Here is a 20,524-nt window from a genome sequence, read left to right as displayed (position 1 = left end):
GGATCACTACCGTGCTCTGAGATCAGTAGAGCAGGTATTAGAATTCCTGCTTTACATAGGAGCACCTTATGACTAAGAGAGGTAAAGTGGATTCTCTGGCAATTTGTGCCCTCAAATTTATGTCTTCTGACTATAAGTCAGTGTCCACTGAACTGCCCCACAGTGCCCTGAGACTTGAGCCTTCTCGAGAGCCACAGTGGAGGAGTGCATAGACTCCAAGAGGCACAAGTTGGACCCAGCGTATAAGGCAGATTTGACTCCAAAAGGCAGAAGTTCCCAGCGGTTGAGAGAGTCCAACAGTGGCATGCACTACTTTGTGAAGTGGTATGAGCCCTGTCCAGAAATGGTCATCTGCTTGTCTCAGTGAGTGGGGTGGAAGACGACAAAGCATTTAGCTAGGTGCCCTTTGGGGACACAGAGAATTCTGAGATTTTTGTTTAAAAAAAAATCGTCTTGAGTTTTCTCTGCCTCGTATTTCAAGCACCAAGATTCACAGCTTTCATTACCAGATGTGCGTCAGAAGTGCCCACAGAGTTGGTGAGAGTGCACACACCCGGGCCTGGCCCCAGATCTGCTGGATCAGAATTCCAGTGGGGATGGAGGGGTGAAAGTCCATCTCAAAACATTCCACAACCAATTCTAAGGCATAGAGTTGTGAAACACTCTTGTCCCGTGGCCCCCTGATAGGGTACCCACAGGCCTCGCTTCAGACTTGGTGGTGTAAGTCAGTAGCCTCAAGGAGACACTTTCTCAGCGTGCAGTACCTTGGCCATTAGGTAAAACTGTACTTGTTCCCTTGGCAGCGAGGTTACTGCCGTCTGTACTGGGCAGGTTGGTTTGGCTGACATCTCGTCCTGCCTGCCTGGGTCATAGCAGGGTGAGGGCAGGTGCTAGTCTGGAAGACAGACGCCAATCAGCCCCCACCCATGGATCCTTCATGTGTTTCACATCCTGGAATTAATGGTTCAACAGGGTGAAGACCAGCCTCTATCATCAGCAGGCTGTGTGCCAGCGGGCTGCTCACTCCTATGCTAGTTACCAATCTTTACCTGCTAGTTACCTTGGTAGCACTGGGAACCTTTCCTGGCACCAAGAATCAATAGTTACATTTGACTGCTTTCTTGAGGAATTTTCTTGATCGAGTGTTCGACTGTGTCTGTAGCCCTTCTCTGAGAGAATATCCACTGAGTGATCCATCCGTATAAAACATACACCAGTGGGTTCTCAGCTCCCCAGCATGTCTCCCCATGGTGGACCAAAAGAAAAAAAATTACAATTGCTCACATAGTGTTTTTCCTACTTTTCACTGAATAGGATGCTTTTTAAAGCTTACATTTCTCGTCGGACACTTTAAGTGACTGATGAGACAAAAGAAAAAAAGCCAAGATAAAATGACAGTATAGACACTCCTCAAATCCTATAATGAACTCCACAGGGCATCCAATTTTGATGTATTAGGGGTTTTTTTTATAATGAGTACATTGTTGGAAATCACATTTTCCATCTGCAGGAGCTGGAGATGACACTGAGCTGACGTCTTACCTCTTTGTAGTTAATTAGCAAGAGGAAAGTAGTGTTTTGGATCTTCTATGGGAAGGGGAGTTCTATTCACCCACCCGCTCCCTCTTCCTTCAGACACCTGGATCTTTTTGTGTGCTCTTTGATTTGGTTTAGCGGTTTGGATGAGTCTGGTTGGCAGGGAAAAGATGAGGGGCGTTGAAAAGTGGTTATTATTTAATGAAAAATAGTCGACGGTAGCTCACTTCTCCCCTCTGTCTGGCCTGTAGGATAAATAAACTAGATCAGGTCGTTTTATGTGAAAGAGCAGTTCCTTCCCTGAACGGGCAGCACCCATGGGACAAGAGATGTTTGTTGTCACCACAATGACTTTCGTCATCATCCCCGACACTTGTCCTGTGTGTGTCATTTTGTAGGCATTCAGTGAGTTTTTGTAGATCCATGAATAACTAAAACACCCCTTTGGCCACACAGTGAACGGATGTTACGCCTTCGCTGTGTCTCCGGGTGGTGGCTATGCCCGTCTTAGGGTGCACTGAGAGGTCTATGTGGACTTCAGAGGCGGGGGGCAGAGGGGCGGAGCACTGTGTGCATGCCTGATTCCACTGGGGTCTGGTCCTCAGGCAGGTGAGTGGGCTGGGGTCCACACGGGGGTCAGGACCCTGTCCAGATGAAAGCTGAGTGAGCGGTGAGAAGATCAGTTAATACGTCCTCCCATTCTGGTGTTTTTATTAACAGCCTATTGTATGCTCAGTCCTGGGGACAGCAGAGAAGAGCTGCCTTTCTCCAGGTCTCACTGGTCGGGAGACTCCGCAGGCGCTTGGAACAGCCAGCATTCAAGTTCTCCCTGCAGAGAGCTTATCCCGGGAAGGATCAGGGAGGCTGAGCCTGGGGTTGGAAGAAAACCTCTTTGCTTGAGTCCCCTTTGTGTGCCAGGTTCAGGACGCTGCCTAGCACCATCTCGGGTCCTCACAGCCACCTTGTGAGTGACCTCGAGGATGTGACTCCATTGAGGACCCCAACTCTAAGCAAAGTCAGTCCCATCAAGTCACATGGACTGTGTTTCCTCTGGCATCTGTCTTTTCTGAAGGTTCCAGGCTCAGAAGGCTTCCTGGAGGAGGGGGGCTGGAGGGTCCCCGGGAGCAGGTTGGGTCTGGACTGCAGTTGGCTGGAGAGAGGCTCGTGGGCTGTGGGCTGTGGGAGCGGGGGTGCAGGTAGACAGGAGCCTGGGTCAGGGAGGGTGTGAGGACCCAGGGCAGAGACGGTGCCAGTGCTGGAGGGTCCTGATGCCCCAGGCGGAGGCCAGGTGTGGGAGAGGCATCAGGTCCTGGAGCACAGTGGACTCCCGTTCTGGTCACCCCAGTTGCTCTTGGGCTCTTGGCCTCAGCTCTCCTGCTGTGAGGTGATAACATTCCTCTTGGCAGTCTCTAGGGTGGCTGTGTGTGGATCGGAACGCACCTGCATCTGAGGCAGGGGCTGGGCTTCCTGCTTCTCCTGACGGTAGCTGGCAGGGATGGGCCACTGAGGAACCCTCACAGTAAGGGACACAAGGGCCCCACCCGCGGCAGAGAGCCCCAGCCTGGCCCCTGACCCTCCCCTGAAGTTCCCACCTGGTCCTCACATTCAGCTCACTGGGTGCCCCGCCCTCTCCTCCATCCACCCTGGTTTCTCCATCCATAAGGGCCCTGTCCCTCTGGCTGTCTCTGATGTCCTGATATGCATGTGACCTGCCCAGAGTCGCCTAGGGCTATCTGCTCTTTGTGTCCCTGCGTTCCTCAAGTCCAGGCTCTTGTGGGTCCACTGGATCCATGCACGTCAGGAGCCTAGAACAACGACGGTGCTTAGAGAATGCCCGTGGTGGCTATCTGCACCACTACTCCTGGGGACCAGTCTCCTTCTCCTCACGGCGGCAGATGAATCTCCTCCCTCCCCTTTTCTCCTGCCTTCCCCTCTGCTCCCTCTCCGCCCCTCCTCATCCTTTCCCCTCTCCAGCCTTCCTTCCTGTCTCCTCCTGAGGCCTTGGGGGTTCCCCGTGCTCCTGACCTTGCAGACAGTATGCACTGGGGTGCCAGGGTACAGAGCTGAGGGTTGACCCCTTAAGAAGTCCGTGGGCTGTCTCAGTCAGTGGTTTCCACCCGGCACCACTTCTAAGAATCACCTGGGGAATCCAGTAAGCATACAGATTCCCAGACTCCAAACATTGTGAGCTCTAGAAATGGTAGTGATCCATTTTAACAGTGCTGTTAATAAAAAGCTAATGTTGAGTGAGCTGGGCATGGTGGTGCATGCCTATAATTCCAGTGACTCTGTGGGCTGAGGCAGGAGGATTGCAAGTTCAAAGTCAGCCTCAGCAATTTAGTGAGAACCCGTTTCAAAGTGAGAAATAAAAAGGAGCAGGCCTTGGCATAATTCCTAGTACAAAAAAAAAAAAAATTAAAGCAAATGTTGGTGGAGTTCTTGTGTGTGTGAAGCCTCATGCTGCTCTCAATACTTCCCATGGACAATTTACATTTATTTGTCTGTTTGTTTGTTTATTAGTTGTGCGTGAATATTTATTTATTTATTTGTATGTGGTGCTGAGAATCAAACCCAGCGCCTCACATATGCTAGGCAAGCGCTCTCCCACTGAGCCACAACCCCAGCACTCCCATGGATTATTGAACTCAGGATCAAAACAGTTCTCTGTGGCAAGTACCACTAATGTCCCCATTTACAGATAAGGAAGTCAGGAAGTCAAAGCCCAGAGAAGAGCTTTGCCAAGGCCGCACAGCTGCCAAGTGGCCAGGATGCCCACCTGGGCACAGGGCTCCTGAACTGAGCTCCTAGGCACGTCAGGGTGGCGCCTGGCAGCCTGTGCCTGCGGCTCAGCTGGGTCTCTCCTAGGATACTTTGTCTTGGAAGGAATGGCCCCTCCCCCAGCCTCTGTGCCTTTCACCTTCCTGGGGATCTGTGGGGTCAGGCCTCAGAGCAAGGTGCTCAGAGAGCGCACTCCTGCTTTCCCGAAGGCACCTGGGCTGCTGCTGTGGATGTTAACGGGTGTGTTTGCCCGTCACATCTCTCATGCTATTTGCACGATGTAATGTGAAGACTCGGCTCGAAATATTTTTAAGATATGGCCTTTTATCTCTGGAAGCACCAGACAGTATTTGCAGATTGGCCTCTGGAATGAAATGAGCCTGTCACGTTGGCTGGCTCCTGCGAAGCGCGGGCATTTCCATAAGTGGTTCCGAGTCCCTTAATCCTTTTGATCATTTGCACTGTGTATTTTTACACAGGTTCTTTTACTTTGGAGAAATAAAGTAAAGAGACTTAAAGGTGAGTTTGGCAAGGGCATCTCTGTACTGTTTGTCAATGCAAATGGACCTTGAATTTGAATGATCGTGGTTTCTCTTAAACAACCAGGCATCTTTAAACCTTTCCACAAATAGTGTCTGCATCTGTGTCTGTGGGGATCGTGTCTGCAAGTGTTGGCTGGTGAGCGGTAAACTTTCCTGACCCCATATTGCTGTTGCAAAAGAAGAGCCTAATCCTGCAAAATATTTTTGACAGCCTGGGTATCAGCTACCACCCAGCTGTGATTTCTCATCAGAGCCACTGCTGTGTGATGTCTGCTTGCTCTTAGTGACTCCAGTTTCCTCTGTTCTGAAGGGGCTTGGGATCATAGAGTGGGCCCAAGCTTCTCTTAGCTTGAAACCTAGTTGGCTTGTGGCTGTGTCTACCACTTACCAGCTGTGTGATATTGTATGAGAAAACTTGTGGACAGAACTGTTTCCTCATCTGTAAGATGGGACCATGTCTTTCTTGCACACTTGCAAACAGTTCGTGTCCCCCGCTTCAAAACAGCATTATTCATGGCAGCTGAAAGGTGGAGGCACCCCACATGTGTCTTGATGGGTGAGTGGATGGGTAACATGTGGCGCGTGCACACACATACCCACACTGAAATACCAGGAAGGAAATTCTGACATCTGGATGAACCTTGAGGACATCACAACAAATGAAATAAGCCCGTCACAAAAAGACAAATACCCTATGATTCCACTTTATATGGAGATACCTGAAGCAGACAAATTCATGGAGAAAGAAAGTAGGATGGGGGTGCCAGGGCTGGGAGAGGGGAGGAGCATTGGTGTTGAATGGGTGTGGTTTTGTAGGATGAGAAGCTCCGAGGTGGCTGGTGTTTGCTGGACCATGAATGTATTGAACCCCACTGAGCTGTGCACTTAAAAATGGCTCAGTCTTATGTGGCTAATGTTATGTTATATATTCTTTATCACAGTAGAGGAAACTTGCTGTGAGCGCAAAGTGGCACCAAGTAGGCCGAGTGCCCGCCAGGCTGTTGGTGTTCTAGGACTAGCAGCTTTCCCTGCGGTGAGCACGCTGGGTTTTGATAGTTACTGCGTTTCATCTTGCGGCTGTTACATGAAGCATTTCTCTCCTTGGACTTCTGCGTTTCTTACAGTCTTCCATCTTTGTGAGAATGGTGGTCTGAATGAGAGTCCTCAGATATCTTTTCCCTCCTTTGGGGTTGTACCTTTGAGGTTTCCTGGATCGTTCATCAAGATGAATGCACACCTTTGTGGCTCGTGCCATGTGTGCCGGGGGCTTTCCCATAGGGCATGGGGACTTTTCCCTGTCACTGGACAGAAAGGGCACTGGTTCCACTGTGTCCTCAACAATAGCAGCATGCTGTAGAAATGATAATAAATAAGAGGTGGTATGCTAGTGTTTTCATATGCACCTATTTGCTCTTATTTGATCTAAAGATGTTGAGCATTTTGCATGTCTTGATTTACATTTATCTCTTCCTATATGAATAGTCTGCTTATAGCTTTTGCTTGTATTTCTAGTGTGGCTTCAATGCTTTTCATACCAAATACATGTGTCATATTTATAACATACTTTTACCATTTTTAATATTCAGAATTTTCATGCTTATGAAGTTAAATCATTCAACACTTCAAATGATAAAATAAAATTTTAAAGTAGATCAAAAGTGGTTTACATAACATGATTATGACACCTGCTGAATGTTCTTCCTAGACTCTCTCCTGTCATTTTTTTCTGCTCTGTTAACATAGAATCTGTTTCGATGCTAACTTAAATGACTAAAGTATTTTAATTAAAATTATATGGAATGACCAACTAATAATAAAACATCAATATAATGACCAATTATAACTCAATGTAAATAGGGCATGGCAAAAATTAGAGCAAAGAAGGAATGACGTTTACTAATAAATATGAAACTTATTTTTAACTCACTAATAATTAAATTCATTATAACTGAAACAATAGAATACTGACTTCTGGCTATAAATTGCAAAGGTCTAAAACCATTTAACAGCGAGCGAATCTGGCCCTTAAATATGCTGCTAATGGGAAAGAAAATTGAGTCAACTTTACTGAAAAGCAGTTTGTAACTAGCCATCAAGAAATTTTAAAACGTTTATAAACTCTGATTTAGAAATTCCATTTATATAACTATGGCTTTCGGCAGCTTTAGAAGCGTGGAAAAATACTTACATTCAGGGATAAAAATAGGATTCAGTCTGAATGCCCAATGACAGGGAATGATTGACTAAGTAACTGGACAGCCATCTGATGGAGTGTTATGTAGTCATTCTAAGTGGTGTTTTCTGAAAATTCCAGTGGCAAGGGGAAATACTCTCAGTACACCGGTAAGTGAGAAGCACGCTACAGTCGTAGAAACTGCACGTGGGTGTGCTTGCGCATGTGCATTTGGATGCCTTCAGAAAGGGACGCATAAGAAGAGTTTATAGTGCTTATGTTGCATGAATACAGGCGGGTTTTATTTTATATTTGTGTGCTTCTGCCATATTTTCTAAGCTTTATCTCACTTGCAATTATTGCATCTACAATCAGAAAGAAATTTTATATTAAAAAAGTTAAAGATAATTGGTAGATTTCTTTCCTTTCCTGAACTTATGTTCCCAATGCGCACCTTGCTTTTGCTCTCCTGGGATGTGCTGAGTAAAAGTAGAACTCTGGACAAGAAGTCAGAGGGTGTTTTATTTAGGTTATGGCACAAAATTCACTGGCTCTGTGACCTCAGGCCAATTGACCTTACTTGAATCTCAGCTTTCCGGTTTGTGGAATGGGAATTTCTACCTTCTCCGCTGCTGGCATCAGATGGTTATGAGAAGGAAAGAGGAAAACCCAGCATAGGAAAACACCAGCAAACTATGGCGCAGTGTGGGTGTCCCCAGGCCACCCTTGTGCCTGACAGTCTGCTGGAGGGACCATTGGAGCTCACTGAAAGCTGTTCCACTTGCACTTATGATTCATCACAGGGAACGAGCTCAGCTCAAAATCAGCTGCAGAGGTGGGGGCATCGTCTGGAGGGTTCCCAGGCCTGGCCTTCTGGTCTCCTCTCCTGTGGAGTCTGCACGTGTTAACCTCCCGGCATCCATGTCTGACAGCGTGCAGAGAGCATTGCACACCAGAGAGACTTGCCGAAGCTTTGGTGTGCAGAGATTTGACTGTGGCTCCACTGTGCCCCCTGGCTCACCTCCGGCCCCAGCTTGACTGATGACATGTCATCCACAGCCCCCACCCTGCTTCACATGGCTGCTCCTCCGCCCATCCTCAGAGCTGGAGTGGCCAGCCCCATTCCTGTCTTCTATCAGAGGGGACATAAGTTATCTCCCAGTAGCCAAGGGCCAAGGCCAGACCTCTGTTTGGACAAAGTCAAGTTCTTCATTACACATGAGGTGACTGAAAAGAGACAGAAAAGGAATATAAATACAGAGATGCTGACAGTAGGGAGGGTCTGTTTTTCACCAAGTTCTAAGGCTGTGCAGTAGGAGGGACGTGAACTCCCTGTTGTGAATGGCCCCTCACTCCCCGATCCCTGGAACCTCCGGACTGGCTTTGAGAATGAGCCTGCACATGGGCCCTGAGACATTTGCTGCAGTCACTGTTGACCAGAGAGGCCTGAGTCCTTGTTTCCTGGGAAGGCCCTTTCCACGGCCCTGTGTTTGAGCCTGGTCCTTGCCCCCGCTCAGCAGCACAGCAGATACAGCTCTCCACTAGCCAGCTCATCTACGTGAAGCGTTCTCGGCCAGCGGTCACGGGTTTCTCCGCGGCACCACCCTGCTCCGCAGGGCAGCTGAGCTTACAGTGTATATAACACGGGGCAAGGTAAAATAAGCAGGCTCGTTCCCCTCTGCAGGGTTCCAGTCTTGACTGTTATGTCAGGTTGGGTCATAGGATTTCATCAGAGTGAGATTAGGAAAATGAAAATCCAAGTTCATTTCTCATGGACTTCATAGGAGAGCACAATGGAGAAGCCACCGCTCCAGGAAGCTCACTGGAGTGCAGCCGAGTGCTCCCATGGGAAAAGAGCCAGCACAGAGGCTCAGGAGGAGGCAGCTCAAGTCCACCCGTGCTTCTGCCCCTCCTTCAGAGGGGATCATTTCAGCTTCTGTCTGTTGGTTTCTTGAGGACAAATAATTTGCAATAAATTGATGTTGTCAGTAAATTTTGATTGTACATTCTGTTTCTTTCAAGAAAAAACTGGCCATGCAGAAGTCGTCCGGGTTGTGTACCAGCCGGAACACATCAGCTTTGAGGAACTGCTCAAGGTCTTCTGGGAGAATCACGACCCGACCCAAGGTAGAGTGATGAGTGAGCCAGTATTTAATTATCTTACTAATTACAGCTGGGATAATTAGTGTTTGAGCTGCATGGAAGAGATGAACCTTGAAATCACACAGGAGCTCAAGAATATGATTGCAGACATTTATTGACGGAGAAGAGGAGGGGCTGGGGAGAAAAAGGGTGAGAGAATAAAGGCGCAGCCACATTCGGCGCCCCTCCCCCCTTACAGCTGTCAGGGGTGGGAAAATTCCCACAGAGAAAGATGCCAGACAATGGAGATCCGTTCACCTTTGATTATTGCATTATTCCTCCTTAATGCAGTCTTTTGTCTACAAAATTAAAGTGTCTTTCCGCAGCTCCAAAGTTTTCCTGATTTATGCTTCCTTTATTTCTCCGAGTTCAGCCTTCCTCATCTTTTGACGTTATCAGGTTTGTTCTCTAAGCAAACGTCTGGGGTGATTACAGAAAGAAGAATGTGAAGGCAAAATGCTGTATTCAGTAGGTCTGCAATGCTTGGGTTATTTAAGTATTTCATTTGTCTTCCTTAGAATTTGTTATGTGGAAATATTAATATATATTTAGACTATAAACAACAGTGGCCAGAAATTTTATTTGAATGCACACACAAATGGAAAATCCTGTGTTGGCAAATATTGTAATGTTCAACAAAGAAGCAATTTCCAGATTGCGCCCTCAGCCTCCCCAGTGCTGCTTTGCCAGACAGAAGTCTGTCTCCCCAACAAACCACTTCCTTTGGGGTCAGGGGTTTGCTGTGGCTGGGCCACATTCACTGTTTCCCAACCATGCATTGTACTTGAGGTGGAATCTTCATAAGATCCCAGCAGCACAGGTTGGTAGGTTCTGAGTGCTGCTTCTGAGAACCATCTAGTGCCAGGGTGATCTGCCAGAGGGCAAAGGTCACAGCAAAGGCCGTGCAGGGAGTGATAGCTCCAGCCAGGTCAGATGGGTCTGGGATGCAGGCAGATCCACCAGGTGGCTCAAGGCCCTAGGTTTGGGCTAGGAAGGAGGCCGGGCAGGTCGTCATGACAGCGTTCTTTGACATGGTGGTAGGTCCCTGGTGGGACAAGGATGAGGTATGAGGCAGGGTAGACTGAGGACTTCAGTCCGAGGGTGCAGATGAGACCCCAGTTTGGACCACTGGACTCTCATAGCACACACAAAAGGTAGGCCTGAGGGATTGGGCTCTGACTGTTGGGTGTCATAGTAGTGTGGCGATGGCCAAGGACTCATGCTGGTGAGCCTTCCATCAGACACAGCAGACATTCAGCCATTTCGCTGGCAGACCCCTGGATCTGAGAGATGCTGAGAGCTCCTAAATTATCAGTGGATGCTCACTGGGATTCCAGAGAGGCTGAAGCCATGGGGGAGCCAGGTTCCTGCAGGCCAAGCCCATGTCCCGGGACCGGGCCTACTGTAATGAAGCCTGTCATCGACTTCTCTGCCCTTGTCCCTTTTACCCTCTTTCCTACTTTGATTGTGTCTTTGTCAGGACCAGCAGGTAATAGATTGCTAGTCCTGGCCCCTGAACCTTGGGGAGAATTCTACCTTAACCAGAACCTCAAAGAACCTCCTGTTCTCCCGCTCCACATATCACCTTGGCCTGAACTTGCCCAGTCTTCATCCGGCCACCACTCTGAAGATCTTGCTTGCTGTCTGTATTCATTTATGGGGGCCATCATAACAAAGTGCCACAGATGGGGTGGCTTCAACAATAGATATTTATTCTCACTGTTCTGGAGACTAGAAATCCAAGGTCAAGCGGCAGCAGGTTTCATTTCTCCTGAGGCCTCTCTCTTTAGCTTACAGATGGCCATCCTTTCTCAGGGTCCTCATGTGGCCTTTCCTCTGTGTGTCTCTCTGCTTCATCTCTTCCTATAAGCACACCAGTCATTGAATCAGGGCCCTCTCTAATGATCTTGATTTACCTTACTTACCTCTTTAAAAACGTTATCAAACTACAAATACAGTCCCATTCTGTGGTGCTAACGTTCAGGACTTGACACATGGACTTGAGGGATTGAGCCCATAAGGTGATCTAGTGATGTAGTGGCTTTATTTGGAGCTTCATCCACAGACTCGTACGTGGGGAGATTCTAGTGGTCGTCTGGCTGAATGTCACAGCTTGACCTCAGTGCTCCCACATTATTATCATGACTGCTTCCTGGGTAGCCAGCGTGGTAGGCCACAATAGTCATCCTTCTGTGTCTGGTAAGGGTCCTCATGACCCTTCTGGAGACAGGCTGGGTGTCGCTGGTCCAGGGGGTGGGTTCACGACTGGTCTGGCCAATCACAGCTAATTTTCCTGTTGACAACAGTCCTGGGCTTGTGAGCCAAGCAGGGCCAATTAGCGTCCTTCCCTGTATGAGAAGGAACAACATTTTCCTTTGCTGAGGTGCCAAGGCAGAGGTGCTCTGGGCATGGGAAGAACCTGCTTGCCGTGACTCTCGGAGCTCACCTGGTGGCTTTCCAGGCTACCAGAGCTCCCGTGATGTGCTCCCTGGTTGTTTTTCTTTAGCTAGGTTTTTAAATTACTGTTTCTTGCAATAACAAAAATCTGAATTCACCCATTCATCCACCTTAATTACCGTGTTCATGATACTGGTAACTAGATAACCTTTTTCATCTGGGTTTATGTATCAGAAGCATAAACTATCACTTCACATGTGGAGTAGGGACACTAAAAATGAGACTTCAAGACCTGTTGGTGGTTTGATTAGAGATTTCCTTGGTAATTCAGAATTTAGAATTAGGGTTTAGGATTTAGGCAGTGTGGCCTGAAAAACATAGCAATGTCTCTGATCTGCTGTAAGAGAGTCACTAATAAAGGACATTCATTTTACGTCCTGCTGCTAGATGGTGCTAAACCACCAAGTGGTCTGAAATATGCAGAAGCTCGGTTAATGCACAGGGAAGAATCCTACCCATCTCCCCGCAAAAAAAAAAAAAAAAAAAAAAAAAACCCAGTGAAGTTCAGTGTACTGAGATCAAATCAATGAACATTCACATAGGTAGATATAAGACTGTAGGTGAAAATAATATTAAGAAAAAAATCATTAAAAGAGGTATGTGTTAATGCTGGAACATTAAAAGCAAAACAACAACAACAACACAAACCATAAGTCAGAACTCTGGAGCCAACGACTTTAATATTCCCCAGGAATCCTGAAGGTCCAAAATATGTAGTCTCATATCACTTTTCAGAATTTGAAACTTCCTCCCTGAAGGATGCACAGGCAGCAGGAGAGGCTGGCTGTGAATGAACTTGGCCAGCCATGTCACATTCCCCAGTGAAAAGAGAGCCACCAACAGAGTGGATGAGGGTAGTGGAAGGTCGTAACTGATCACTCAAAACCTGGATGTCGCAGAAGAACAGCAGGTTGGATTTGGGCTACTCTAATCTGTGAAGCAAACCCACTTGGGTTTCTTTCCAGAAATGAGAATAAGCAATTCCTAAAACCCCTTGAGGAATGCTCCTACCGTTGTCAGAATTGTTTATCAGCAAAGAGACAGAAGCCCAGCAAAAGTTGAGAAGGCCTTGACCTTTGCTGTGGAGATGTGCCCGGGAGGTGCGTGATCCTCCACAGGAGTGTGACTCAAGAGAAATACATTGTAATTAGCATGTTGGAAGACTTTAGTGCCTTATTGATGAAGTAATTAAGCATTTGAAGGGGACACTTAAATTTTTGGTTACAATTTTTTGCATTTTGTGGGAGAAGCAGTATCCTAGAGAAGCAGTATACTGCAATGACATTTGCAAACGTGGGGATTCTAGGTAATGTCAAGTGTCTGACTAGAGCAAAATCAGCAGGAGGCTAACCTTAACGTCCCCCTTCCATTAAATCAGATCTTCTTGATATAGACTAAACAAAACTCTGCATGTTCTTCACTGCTACAAGGCCCTGAATCAACTGTCACTGTGTCTGCCCTGTGGGTAGGACAAAGTCCCAGACCTAACCTGCCATTTTGGGGGGAGTGAAGCCAGTAGGAGGGAGAATGGGAAATGCAGGCATCATAAGACACAGGTGGAGCAGAGACCTGTCATTCATAGCCACTGTGGATGAGTTCAGAGAGTCCCACCGAAGGGGTCAGCTTCAGGTGCAGCAGAAGACCTGACAGCATTATTTTACGTTTGCTCAGTGAATAAAATAGTATTTTACCTTAATTGGCCAGTTACTACAAAACCTGAGCTTCCGCCAAAACATCAAATACCACCGTCAAAGCCAACACATTCTGTGCTGGCTTTCCCCCATCTTGCTCATGGGACAAATAGAGTTCCCTGTGCTTCCGGAGCATGTGCATTCCTGGCCACTTGGTCACCAGACTCCTGCAGTCCCCAGTAACACAGCAGAGCCTGAGATTTAAGAGATTTGGGTTCTCATCTGTGAAAAGGGCTAATGATACCTTTACGCCCACTTCACGGGCTGTCCTAAGAACTAAGTAAGTAATGTGAAAATGCTGGTCCCATGCAAATGCCGGAGAGTGTGGTTGTTTTTCTCAGTACCACAAGACCATGTCGCCAGAGTTTAGAATTCACTCCTATATTCACATTGCCCTTGATTTCTTTCTGTGGGAACTATCGCACCCTCCAACTACTAAGAGTGTGACTCCTCTACTCGCAGAGGTTCTTCAGCCCCTGTGCTCGTTGGAGGAGTGGCCTTGTTGGCGCTGTGGTTCTGTGATGCTGCTGAGCAGCTGCTGGTGGGCCTGGGGGACCCTTCCTCAGAGCTCCTGAGGTTTACTGCTGAGTCGGGTCCCAGCCTCGCACCCCTTGTCTGCAGCCTTCTACCTGCCATGCTCTGTGCACAGGTGACACAGTTTGGCCCTCCAGTTCCTGCATAGGATACGGGGCACAGACCATGTGCCTCAGCCTAAGCTACAGGACACAAAGCATAGACTTCAGCTTTGGCTGACCTCACACCATAAATTTGACTTCTCAATTACAAACCATTCTGTGCCCCTCAATCCTGGGCCGAGGATGGAGGCATTTATTAAACACCTTACGGGCCAGTCTTAGGGATGGGTGTTTTACACTTCTCATTCCATTAAATCTTGATCATAGACCTATGAAGTAGCATCCTCATCGTCACCTAACAGAAGAGAATTGAGGGCCCAAGGACTCGGTCTTGCTTGATATGGATGGGCCCCTACTCTGTCTGGAGCTCATGTCTGTTTTCTTCCCTGATTCGGAAGGGTGCAGGCTGCCTGACCGGGAGGAACTTTTCAATGGACAATCATGTTGGCGGGGGCCCAGGTGGTGGTAACTGCGCCTTTAGTGTCTTTTCTCAAGCAAATAAAGTAAATAGCAAGCATGAATTTAATTCTGCTCCACGTTGAACGCCTCGCCACACCTCCCGCAGCTCCGGGAGAGGACAGTGCTCCCACACATGCATCCCAGCCTCCAGGCACGCCTGCTCACGGTGTGGATCTGAGAGCCTCCTGGGGCAGCTGCAAGCCAGGAGCACTCAGGTTGCTGCTTTGGGAGCAATGGCCTGTCAGCAGAGGCCTCTGGCTGAGACTGCTTGTGGACTCAGTGTGGGTTTCCCACTGGGGTAGTTTGGGAATTCTAGCTGGATGTGCAGCCTCCCGGGAAGACTCAAGTTCCCAGACTCCTTAGAGCCGAGAATGGCATGTGTCAAAATTGCGACTCCTGGAGCATTCGCAGAGTGCCACTGCTGGGCTCCTTGAGGAAGGGCATCCTCCTCCTCTTCTTCCCTTCCCAGGGGCAGGTGTGGCTGCAGTGCTGAACCACTGTGGAACGTAGGGACCAAGGATCCAGAGTCACCACCTCAGGCTGGACTGTACAGGCAAGAATCATCCTGTTCAAACTACTGTTATTTTCACTCAGTTTAGGCCTCTTTGCCTGTCCTTTTCTCCAGCAGCTAAAGCCATGTTCTAACCAACACAGCCTCCAACTCTAAAGCCTTAATTAAAACACTCCCTTGATTACATGTCTTTAGCCAAACCTCTGATGAGAGTATAGACCAGGTTAGCAAAGCTGTGGTGGTGAGGCAGGCTGGCCACACCCCTACTCAGTGACCACCTGTCGTTTCTCCCTTGGCCCTTAGCCACCAGCCTCCGGGGACCTCTTGACCAGACCACTCTGCCTGCTTTAAGCCCTTTGCTGGCTGCCCAGTTTCTTTGGGACAGTTTACTGACTCTGCAGCTTGGCTGGATTAACTGAGACACCTCACCCTCCAACCTCCACTCAAGCCAGGTGCCTGCCTCTTGCTCACCTCACCTCGGTACTGGGGCCTTTGCTTGTTCCATTCCTAAAAGGCTCACATGCCTTCCTGCCTGGGGTCAGGGGCTACTGCTCAGTCTGCCCACAGATCTTGATGGGTGGGACCTGCCCATTCTGTCCTCTAGGCCTCAGGATGTCCAGTCCTCACTGAGGTCTCCCCCCACACCCTGGTTAAAGCCCGCTCCCTGTCCCCACCCCCAAGTGGCTCTCTACGTTGTGCTCCCTGTCACTGGTCGTTGGCGGTTTACTGGTTTGTTTTTCCTTGAGCTGACCCTTTCTCTGGAAAGAGTGAATGGAGCTGTTTCTGTGCCTGTAAAGAGTTCCTGCCCCGGAAGTTGTCAGGATGCAGGAGGGATGCAGGGTGTAGCCTGGAGCAGGGTACCTGGCCTAGCATAAGCACCTGGCAGGTATGCCTTCCCTCAGCATCCGTGGGCATTAGGTCCAGGACCCCATGGACACCACAATCTGCAGATGCTCAAGTCCGTCGTAGAACAGCATAGTATTTGCATATAACCTACACAATCTCCTGTATATTTTAAATCATCTCTAGATTACTTGTAATTCCTAATGCAATGTAAATGCTATGTAAATCACTGTTGTACTGTGTGTTCAGGGAATCACAACAAGGAGAAAAGTCTGTGCGTGTTCAGTTCAGACACAATGTTTCTCAGATAATTTCTGACAACGGTGGCTGAATCAAGGGTGCCCGGTGGCAGACGGGGAGCGCTGACTGTCCAGCTGCCAGCCCCTTGCCACCTGTGGAAGAGCCCCCTTGCCGGCCCTCTGTGTCTCATTCCTCCTTGAATCCCAACTCTCCTCAACTTTCTCCGTTTCATTTCCCCGGCTTGCGCTCTGAGACTCCAGGTAGTTTCCTGTCCCTTGCCCGTGCCCTTTATCCTCCTCAGCTGCTCCCTGCTTTCCCTCTGGCCCCTGCCACCGTCTTCCACAGTGAGCCAGGGCTGTCCTAGGAAATCTTGGTCTGCCTGCCCAGTGGGATGCCCGTCCTAGCTGGTGGGCTTCAGGCGGCCCCGGAGCACACATCCTGGCCAGCTGCCTCAGCCTCTGATCCATGGGTGGGGGACTTGCGGGGCCTCAGCCCATGCTTGGAGCTGGAGACCCCGAGGGCTCTTTTCCAACCAGTTCTTCTGGACCCCACATGTCCCCCTCCCACCAGCTCACCAGGAAGCCCTGCTGCAGGTGGGCTGTTCCCAGTGGGTCCCGGAGAGTGAGGCAGGTCGGTCTCTTCCATCTCTGGCAGGTTTGCCCCACATCTTCTTTCCAGGTGCGTGGTGGAGCAGCAAGCCCCCTGTGCTGTCTACTGGGAAACATTAATTAGAAGGAGAGAAATCCTATTTTCCTTCTGTTTCCCATCAAGTGGGCAATTAAGTGCTGGTGTTCATATATTTGAACTTGCCAAATTAATATCTGAACTTCGTTGTGCTGACCCTTTTAAGTTAGTTTTTTTTTAAATAAGTCACCAGTTTTGAAGGACTATCCTTTTTTTAGACTATGTACAAGGAATCCATCATCTGCAAATAATTAGACAGTGGGAATTATATTGTATTGCTAATGAGCAGATGTGCATGCTTAGAGTGGAGGCACAGCTGCACACATATAAAATGCAAAAAATGGCCCAAACCCAGCATTATGAATTCTGAAAGGGATTGCATTCTTTTAAGAATTTCAGAAACAGGGAAAACTGAAACAAAGAATTTAACTGATATTTTCTTTATTAATTGTTCCTTCAGTCACACTTCTCCTTGCATGACATTATCACGCGTGTCCGTGCTCTCTCTGCACTTCCTAATCCCTCTTCCATCTCATGCTGTATAGCCATGTTTAATGTTTTCCATTGCTTTCTCATGTCATAAGGGTCTCCAGATTGGATCAGACCCTTCCTGGGTATCATTTCTGTGCTTAGTTGCTTACATCACATGATCCCATTTGAGCCTCACAGTAACCTGAGAACCTAAGACCCATTTTAGGGAAGAACAAACTGGCCCAGAGAGGTGAAATGACTTGGCACAGCCAGCTAGTACATTAAGTGGTAGAGCAGGAATTTGGACCTGAGGGCTCCGTTCTAAGGCCATGTTCTTTCCATGGGCTGACATAAAGCTCTGCATTGTTATGCAGGGCGAGCAGGGAGCAGAAAGCATGACTGACTCCCTGTGATTGGAAACAGCAGCACATTATCCAATGGTCATGAACTCCTGTGGTGTCCATTACAGTTTTATAAATCTTGTTAAAGATTAGCAAGATGACAAAGTTCAAATAAGGAGCCTTTTGAAAACTTTTGGCCTGGAAGAATTGCAAATATTTTAGATTGTAATGGTTAGGTCATTTCAAATTTGAATAAATTGCACTTCAGCAATAGAAAATGAAGTTGGAGGAATTACTATACTTCACATTAAAAAGTCCTAAATTAGATAAGAGAAAATCAGAGCTGATAACATTCACAGGAACTAGAATTTCTAGGCTTCAGTAATGGCAGGCTAGGTCACTCAGAGCAATTTACTCACTGAAAGCAATTTAAGATGTTGGAAAAATATTAAAAACATTGAAAGCATCATATCAAAGAGCTGACAGAGTTATATGGAATTGTTAGCTCAAAATGGGAGAAAACACAGGAACCCACCCAGGTAAACAGACACTTAGAGGGACCAGTGTTCCCGGGGAATTTTCTGGTCACAAAAAAATGTGAATTTTGTGAGTCTTATTAAGAATACTGAGGATGTGACAGGCAAAATTAGAGCCCTTGACCTGAGGGATATATGTAAAACACTACCCAGAACTTGGGAATATACTATCTCCTGAATATGATTCAAGGGGCTTAAAAATCATGTAGATTATGTTTCTCTTACCATCATACAACTATGCTAGAGATCAGTAACAAAAAATTATCTAGAAAATCACCTTATGTTAGGAAATTCAAAAATTTCTAAATATATTTATCAAAGAGAAATCATGAAGGAAATTAAAAAATATTTTTAATGAAACGATGATTAATACTACATATCAAAATTAACAGGATATAGTTAAAACAATTGTTAGAGGGAAACTAAAACCCTCAAATTCATCTGTGGGAATTTAGAGGAAAGGCTGAGCTAAGCATCCATCTCAAGAACTGAGAAAATCAACAAAAAAGCAAACACAGTGAAAAAGAAAGAAAGAATATGGAGCAGAAATCAATGAAATGGAAAGCACACCCGCAGAATAGAGGTCACAAAGCCAAGAGCTGGTGTTTCAAAATGGCTCCCACATCAGGATAACTTGTTAAGCTGATCAAGGAGAGAGCGTCAGGGTACAAATACCCAGGAGCCAAAATGAAAAATGGGCCATCACTACAGATGCTCCCGGACATTAGGAGCAACTTTATGTCACTAAATTTGAGAAATTAGATAGAATAAATTCCTTAAATCATAGATTAATGAAACTGAATATACCTATGATCATTAAAGAAATTTAACCAGTATTTGAAAAGCTTCTCATAAAGAAACCACTGAGTTCAGATGGCTCGGGGAGTTCTACAGCATTTAGGGAATAACTGCAGTCTTCCACAGTATCTTCCAGAGATTCAAGAGAGATACAGTTCACCTTACGGCCCTAGCATAAGCTTGATACCCAAACCTGAAGATATAAGAAAAGAGATTATAGGATGGCCTTATTTATGCACTTATATGCAGAAATACTAAACAATTAACAAACTAAGTTTAAAAGAAATTTTTAGAAGAATCTAAAAATCATGGCATTGGTTTAGTATTGGCAGCTGAAAGATTCAGTGATGGTCTCATTTGTAGTTTGTGAACATCTCAATCCTCTCCAGATTTTTTAATTAATATATAAGAAAATAATATGTCATGACTAAATTGTTCCAATTGAAATAAAGCATGATTTAGCATTTCACTATTAATCCACGTAATTAACCACATTAGCAGATTAAAAGAAAAAATATAAGATTATCTAAATAGATGCAGAAAAGATAACACAATTCCAGCATTCAAATGATAAAATCGGGTAAAACATGACTTTCTTAAACCATGTGTGTACACAAACCTACTGCAAGTGCAGTACTACTTAATAGTGAAACACTGAGAAACCATAGCAGTGCCATTCCAACTTTTAATCTGCACTGTGCCGAGGTCCCAGCTTGTACAGCAAGTCAAGGAAAGAAGCAAAATGTATAATGACTGGAAAAAAAAAAATCTACCTTTCTCCCACCGCGTGTTTGTTTCCTGTCCTCTCTTGTAGTGGCCAGGTGCTGGGTTCTGCCAATTGGATGAGGCAGAAATAATACAAGCTGCTTCCAGGCGTGTCCCATAAGAGCCTCCAGCCTGACCTTTGAGCTTGGAATGTGGGTGCCAAGGGAGGCAGACTTGAGGAGCGACAGGCTAAGATGCTGAAGGTCCGTCTGCCTAGGCTGAAGAGCTCACTAACAGAAAGGAGTTACCAGCTTCTACTCACTGGGTTTGCAAGACCAAGAAATAAACTTCCATTAAGTTCAGCCCTGGGAATTTCAGCATTTACTTATTTACCAGGCATCGGTCCTTGAATTGGAATGCTTCCAAAAAAATCTTAAGAATGGCATTGGCTTCGTGATTGGCAGTTGGAACCTCCAGGGATGGGTCTCACTTATGGTTCGTGAACATATCAATTCTCCCCAAATTGCTTTATAAGTTCAGTGCAGACCCAAATGGTATCCCAACAGTTCTGTTGTTCTTTGTGTGGATTTTAGTGTTTAAATGGAAATACAAATGTCCCGGAAAAGCAAAGACATTATTTCATAAGAAGATGGAGGGCTTAGTCTTCCAGATGTCATGGCTGGTCATAAAGCTACAGGGGCTAGGACATTGTGAATCTGATGAGGGGATGGGTGACCAATCAGCACAGTAGAACAGAATTCAGAAACTTATCCACACGTACATGTCCGTAGACAGGTGACAGTTGGCATTTCCTAGGGAAGTAGAACTTTATGATCAATAGTGCTGATTTATGGGGCTGGGATTGTGGCTTAGTGGTAGAGGGCTCCCCAACATGAGCTCACCTAGAATGGTCGGGACCCGGGTTCGATCCTCAGCGTCACATAAAAATAAAGGCATTGTGTTGTGTCCTTCTACACCTAAA

General features: G+C 46.8%; 1 protein-coding gene across 3 annotated transcripts in view; it reads left to right on the top strand.

Moving 5' to 3' along the window:
• Msra (methionine sulfoxide reductase A) overlaps nucleotides 1-20,524 on the top strand; it is a 345,680-nt gene that overhangs the window by 216,094 nt on the left and 109,062 nt on the right. For 2 of the 3 annotated variants that reach the window (XM_077792491.1, XM_026398858.2), the window contains exon 4: nucleotides 9,052-9,156. The exons of the other annotated variant lie outside the window; for it this stretch is intronic. In XM_077792491.1, coding sequence (XP_077648617.1) covers nucleotides 9,052-9,156 — 105 coding nt within the window. The remainder of the gene's footprint in view (nucleotides 1-9,051; nucleotides 9,157-20,524) is intronic. 3 annotated transcript variants of the gene reach the window in all.

The sequence above is a fragment of the Urocitellus parryii genome, chromosome 14 (assembly GCF_045843805.1).
Source record: "Urocitellus parryii isolate mUroPar1 chromosome 14, mUroPar1.hap1, whole genome shotgun sequence".
Lineage (NCBI taxonomy): Eukaryota > Metazoa > Chordata > Mammalia > Rodentia > Sciuridae > Urocitellus > Urocitellus parryii.
The sequence above is the reverse complement of the archived record's forward strand: the minus strand, read 5'-3'. Positions and strand labels throughout refer to the sequence as shown.